The 6,654-nt window shown below is 53.5% G+C and overlaps 1 protein-coding gene across 1 annotated transcript in view; it reads right to left on the bottom strand.

Annotated features, from left to right (window-relative positions):
• The window catches only part of ZYX (zyxin), a gene marked incomplete at its 3' end in the record, with an annotated part of 38,387 nt that extends 35,983 nt beyond the window's left edge, over positions 1-2,404 (bottom strand). Inside the window, exon 1 of the mRNA XM_045288905.1 lies at positions 2,348-2,404. Within this exon, the coding sequence (XP_045144840.1) occupies positions 2,348-2,404 (57 nt within the window). The remainder of the gene's footprint in view (positions 1-2,347) is intronic.
• Between the last annotated feature and the right edge of the window lie 4,250 nt (positions 2,405-6,654).

Here is a 6,654-nt window from a genome sequence, read left to right on the forward strand (position 1 = left end):
ACGGACAACAGAAAAGTGGGTGAAGGGAGATGTCGGACAGGGCAAGATATGACAAAATAATAATTTATAAATTATCAAGGGCTCATAAGAGAGGGGAGCGGGGAGGGAGGGGAAAAATAAACCAAGGACCCAATGCCAGGGGCTTAAGTGGAGAGCAAATGTTTTGAGAATGACGAGGGCAATGAATGCACAAATGTGCTTTACAAAAGTGATGCATGTATGGATTGTGATAAGAGTCATATGAGCCCCTAATAAAACAATTAAAAAAAAAGAAAATAATTAATCACACATACATTTACTCCTCCTAAAAAAAAACAAAACAAGAATTAATTGGATATCAAGAAGGCACCCGGCACAGTCCAACTCAAGTCCATACGTCTGATGTGGCCCACAAGTCCCGCTTCCAACTCATGAAGCTGCAGGCCAATGAAGTAGGAAGATCACAGGCCAGTGGGTGCAGAGTTGCCTGAATCCAGGTTCTATAAGGTGCCCACAGCTCCCAGGGTGGAGCAGCGCACCTGGGACCGCCCGCTGAGGCAGGCATAGAGCTCCAGCAGGCAGGAAGGCAAAGTGGCCGAGGGAGCGACGTCTCTGCTTATCTTTCTTAGACAAAAGGCTTATGACTTCAAGGAGATGTCATCAGATTGTGCCTTCATTGACAGCTTTGACTCCGCCCCAAGCCAGGAGCCTCTCACCGAGTTCCTCTCCAACTACCGCACGAGGGGGTTCAGGCCATACGCTTACTGATTCGATTTGATGAGATGGGCTGCGAAGTTACACAGAAATTTATTTTCCTTAGACATCAAAATAAATAAGTAAACAAAACTAAAATTTCAAAAGAAAAAGTGGAGACTCAGCCTTAAAAGCCCTCCAGTCTCCCCCTCAGATCTAAACATCGGTCTGGGTGGCTCAAGAAGGAGGAAACGTAAAGCAAAACAAACACAAACAAAGCAAGAATCCCGTCACGAAGTTGTCCACCACCTCGTGACATGGATTAATTTGGAAGACCTTATTGTGATAGGTAGGTTTATTGTGCCAACCTGGCCAATAGGAACATGTGGGATTAATCAGGTCACAGTTTGATTGGAGGACAAAGAGATCAATGGCTATGTGAGGCCGGCTCCCCTCTCTCTTGCTCTCTGGTGATTGGCGCGTGCTGGAGCGTGCTGGGCGTGTGTGCAAGCGTGCTGCTGCTGTAGCTAGTTCTCTGCCTCAACTGGGGAGCTACACTACCTGTGGGCCAGGCCATGCTACTTTGAAACCTGCTTTTCATGCTGAGGGTGTGTACATTGCTTGAGCTGCAGGCTGGTGGATTCCACTGCATTGTATTGCTTGCATTTGATAACCCGTAGGGGCCTGCTTTGCTAAACTCCTGAGCTACTGACTATTGGTGACCCGCCCTGCCGCTTGCTGCCTGTGGGCAGACTCTGCTTGCCTTGCCCCAGGGAGGACTCTGCAGTCTGCTGCCTTGACCTTGGACTCAGCAGCCCACGTGAGTTGAAGGACTTCCAGTATAGCAACTGTTCCATGGGAGCGAGTTGAACTGAATGAACCCTCTGTCCTGCTGTGTGGACTACTTAGCTGTTATATTCCTTCACCTTGTAGAAACCCATCTATCTATCTATTCATAAGTGTCTGGTTTTGTTTCTCTAGAGAACCCCGCCTAACACAATATGTTCAGCAAAGTCAGTTAATCTCATAAAGATGGACACTTCATGACACCATTATTATAAAGAAAAAACCCTAAGAAGAATGTTTTTCACAACCACGGAAGCAAACATGCTCAGCTATGATGGTGGCTGGGGAGGCGGGACAGACAGGCAGGGACGGAGGGAGGTTGGCGTAGGACAGAAGAAGAACAAGAAAGGCACCCCATGGGGAGTTCCTGGGCTACTGTCACTGTCCTGGCAGGAGGGGCTCTGAAGCTGTTTGACATGCTTTTCTTTGTTTGGGTGATACTCGACAAATCAAAGGGGGAAAGCAAACAGGAAAAAGAAAGAAAAAAGAGAGCGAATGATCACAGCCCGGGCACCTCCAGTGTCCAGCCCCGTGGGATCTAAACACTGGTCACAGAAGGAGGCGCAGAGCCCCAGCAGGCAGGAACGTGGAGACAGACTCCTATACTTACGTGCCCCATGGGCTAGTTTCAAGCAAACAGCCAAAAAAGATAACGGGGCTTTTTCCAGGCACATTGTTGAAGCTGCCTCATAGTCATCACGCATTGTTCTATGATGAAAATCGAGCATCAATGTTAGCACGGCCTCCCGATGGTCTGGCAGAGGAGTAGGGCTGTAACAATACCCGCTGGGGAACTGGGAGACACCACCTGAGCGGAACTTCACCCCACGGGGTCCTCCAGCTGCAGTAGCCCCGAGTGCTTGGTCCTCAGACACGTCCCCGCCATCGCCCCAGCCTCAGCGCACACTCCCCAGCCACACAAAGAGCCGTGGAATCTGAGCCCAGATTGATGGGGACCCCGGAGTGTTTCATGGGACTGGTGAGCGTGACCCACGGGGTTTTCTCCGGCTGCTTTTAGGAAGTAGATGGCCGGACCCTTCTTCCTAGCCCATCTCAGTCTGGAAGCTCTGCTGTGACCTCCTCAGCCCCTGAGGAGCAGCCAAGCCTTCACGGCAGAAACAAGTGCTGGTGGACATGAGGGGCTGTGGATGGGAATCAAACCTGGGTCTCCTGAGGGGGAGGCAAGTACTCTATACCTCAACCACCACTACCTCCATCTAGATCAGTGGTTCTCAACCTTCCTAATGCCACGACCCTTTCATACAGTTCCTCATGTTGTGGTGACCCCAACCATAACATTATTTTCACTGCTATTTATGAATCGGGTGACCCCTGTGAAAGGGTTGTTCGACCTCCAAAGGGGTCACAACCCACAGGTTGAGAACCGCTGATCTAGGCCCACTTACCAGCGGTGATCTTGGGGACCAGAGCTCATGGGCTGCTAAGCCCATGTTGTCTCAACCGCCACCAGGCTAGGTGGCAGCAGCGACCTCCTTGGGTGGTTGTAAGAACAGACAGCAAGCAGGTTGTTAGCGGTACAGTACATTTGCACATTATTTATTGTTATTTTCCTCCCTGTCTCCCCCGTTCCTGACTCTCAGCAGATGATCTCCCTCCCACTGTGGGGAGAAAATAGACGGCCAGCATCTGTGCCTCCTCTCCCCGCCCCCTCCACCGGCAGGAGGAGAGTGGGGGCCCTTCCGTGGACGACGGCAGCCCATGCTGCTTGTGGACCGGGCTCCCGTTCCTGGCTGCTGCCTGACACTCACACTGCGTCCAGTCATCAGCCTCCCCACCCCTGCCCGACACGCGGAACCCCTTGAACGAGATCTGCTCTCCCCAGTGCACGCTGACTCCCAGGGCCGAGGGGGACAGCCATGGGGTTTCCAAGGCTGTGGTCTTGCAGAAGCGCAGGGATGGCAGGCCTGTCCTCTGAGGGCTCCGCGTGGGTTAGACTCGCCCCGCGGTGTGGAGTGCTTAACCATATGCGCCACTCAGGGCCCCACGGGTGGCCTGCTGTTATTCCCGTGGAAGAAACAGCACATGTTCGCAGTGGGCTGCCGGCATTGGAGGCCATGTCTCCGTAGACTGGGGTGGAGGCAAGCCTGGCTTGCGCCGAAGAGCACAGACAGACCTCAGCATTGTTCCTGGGAAAACAAGCCGGCTTCCCAGTGGGACATGGAGGATTCATTCGCCAGGTCTTTTAAATCAGGACCACGAACAGGACTAAGTCCTTGGGTCCCCCAAGTGGTCAGCTCTGACGACTAGCCTGAAGGCCAGCAACTCAAACCCACTTAAGCTATCGCAGAAGAAGGCCTGACAACTGCTTCCTCAAAGAGACGAGAAAGCCCCGTGGAGCCAGCTCTTCCCTGGAACACAAGGGCCCCTGGGAGTGAGGGCCGGTGGCCTTGCCAGCCTCAGGCTGGTTTGAGGGTTGTGAGCATGGCCGTGCTGTGAGAGCCCATTCAATCCCCACCCCTCTGTACTCGGCATCCAGGGGTCTGGTCCTTTCTGTGACCAGGACCTCTTTGGCCACCTGGAAGGCTGAAACGCATAAAACAGAACACACAGGCCCACAAAGGAGCCGGTGCTGTCAGACACAGTCCTTTAAAAGCGGTGCTTTAGTAACATGTCTGATACTCGGTTAAAAGCATCCGGTAAGAATGTCTGCCTGCTGGCCCCACGCTGCTCCGGTTTCAAAACGGCGGTGTACATGAAGGGTGTAGTGAGCGTCGGTCCCCCCAGGGCCACGTGATGTGGAATCTGTGCCTTTTACTGGGGATAAAGACACCTGCACCTGTATACCCGTGTGGTTTGCGGCGCCACGTGTAATTGAAGTAAATGTTGGGTCTCTGTGGGGAGGGTGTGAGCCTGAGACCTGGTCTTCTCGGTCCAGGAGGGTGGCCTGGACTCCGCCTCCGTCCCAGGGCAAGCAAGCGCCTTGATGGGGGCAGTGCTGGCTTTCGGCTCCCCTTTCCCCTCCTGTCCAGGAGTCAGCCTGCAATAGGCAGGACTGGAGATGTGACCTCACCTTGGGTGAGTCCCAAAGGGCCGCCGCGAGGAAGTGTCGTTGCCACACTGGGGCATTCTGCCAATGTCCTGGGTCTTTAGGCTGTGCAAACAGCCTGGTTAGTTTCGAGATCTCGTGGAGGGCAGGCCGTAAGGTGGGGCTGGACATCCACAGAGCATGAACCCCAGAAATGACTTGCGTTGAGAAATCTGACAAAAGGCAGGTGTGTGTGTGTGTGTAAGAGAAAGAGAGAGAGAGATTTAAAACCAGAAAACCCATAAGCAGTAAACTGTAATTCCTATATTATGGCCTGCTTTTGAAGATCATCCGCTTATAACAACCCTGTATAGCGGGACGAACTGCCCCTGTGTGTTTCCGAGAGACTGAAAGGCAGTGAGTTTGTTTGTTTTAAAAAATAACCTTATCCCGAACTTTCCTAGGTCCACAAATGCAGGCATAAAATCCTACAATGGCTGCCTAGAACTCGATTAACAGACTATAGGATAGTCTATGCAGTGATCCCATTTCAAAGGCCTGGGCTGCAGACAGCCTTTATTATGATGTAAACAGAGTGCCCCGGGAATGCTGGAGAAGAAATCTTTCTTTGCTTCCTAGTTGATCTCCTTAGATGACTTCTCTAAGTGGGATCTCCTGTGTCACAATACAGTGACAGCAACAACAATCACGCATGTTTTACAGCCTTATTTTTGGTTTGTTTTTGTTCCCTCCCACCCCCACCCACCCCCACCTACCCGCCTGCAGGACTGTCACGTTGCCCTCCAGATCTGGATGGTGCCAGCTCCTACCAGATCCGGAAGCTTTAGGTTTGGCTCAGAACATGGCATGGAGCTAAGCGGTAGAGATGAGGGCCTTGGAAGGGGTGTTCCTCAGGGCACAGATGGAAGGCCGCCTCCTCTGAGGCCCTGGGTGGGAATTGGGCCTTCAAGACCCTGGGTCCCTGCTTATGGCTTGGTTTAATCGTTTGGATACAGCCAGCCAGACTCGGGGGTGCGAAAGGGCCCGAGAGCAGGCTTTGTTTGTGCAATCACAGAGCTCCCCAGGGAAGAGCTGGTTTCCAGTGGAAAGACTCGAACAGCAGCGCTGGCCACTTGGCCCTACATCCTCCTGCCTGACCACGGCCTCACTGCTTTCTCTGCCCACACGAGAGGCCTGGGGCGTAGCTGGAGGAATGGAAGGCGGGCTTGCTTTCCCATTTCCTTTCTTTCTGCATCTTTCCATCGCTCCCCTTGCAGCAAACCATCTATTCCTTGAGGGCAGAAACCAGTTATTTGATCACTTCTTTTGTGAAACTAACAATAGCAGATACTTTCTAGTTCTCTGCAGCTCATGCCAGGAAGGACCTGGAGACAATCTCAGCAGGCCCCCACCCAGGGGGCTCCTCAGTGATTCTCAGGATAGGGGATGGTTTCTCCCCGAAGGCCGCACCCGTGGGAAGCCCCAGGGTAGCCAGAGCTGCCCCCACTTGAGGATAGTTCCCACGGATGATGCCAAGGTTGAAAGTTCTCCACAGGGCTCAGAGTCTCGGTGACAAGCACCCCCTGACCACACCACCCTCTATCCCCAACCCAGAGGAGACAGAAAAGCAGACACTGGGGAGCTGCTCCGACTCACACTGGCTTCTGGCCAAGAGCCCCAAAGCGTCTCCCCTCTCATGATGGGTCCTGTGTTTGTAAAGAGAACACCTCTCTCTCTGGAGCCCCCTATGAAGCACACATGTTCGCCTGCTGGGCAGCAGGTACTCAGGCTCACTTGGCAGGAAGGCAAGCCCTCTGCCCCTGAGAATCCTGGCCTCACAGGCCCTGCACTGAGGTGGCTGTTTGCCTCGCGCTGTCTCTGGCCAGCCCTAATGTAGAGCTAATGTAGATCCTGGTGAAGTCCCTCTCTCTCTGCTCCCACCTCCATCTCGCCCAAAGCCCGCTCCCCACTAGCGGGCCCAGGATGGAGTTATCCTCAACAGATAACCCCCCATCACCAATAGACTTGGTGGGACTAGGTGCACCCCACCCCCTCGCACCCACTCTGCGGATGCTAGCTGCCACAGAGCAAGGCCAGTCTGATGGGTGGCCTGGAGGCTTCCGGGCCCTCGAGCGCCTCACGCAGCCTGC

The sequence above is a fragment of the Echinops telfairi genome, unplaced genomic scaffold, assembly GCF_000313985.2.
Source record: "Echinops telfairi isolate 266 unplaced genomic scaffold, ASM31398v2 ScPeMD7_23;HRSCAF=83, whole genome shotgun sequence".
Classification (NCBI taxonomy): Eukaryota; Metazoa; Chordata; class Mammalia; order Afrosoricida; family Tenrecidae; genus Echinops; species Echinops telfairi.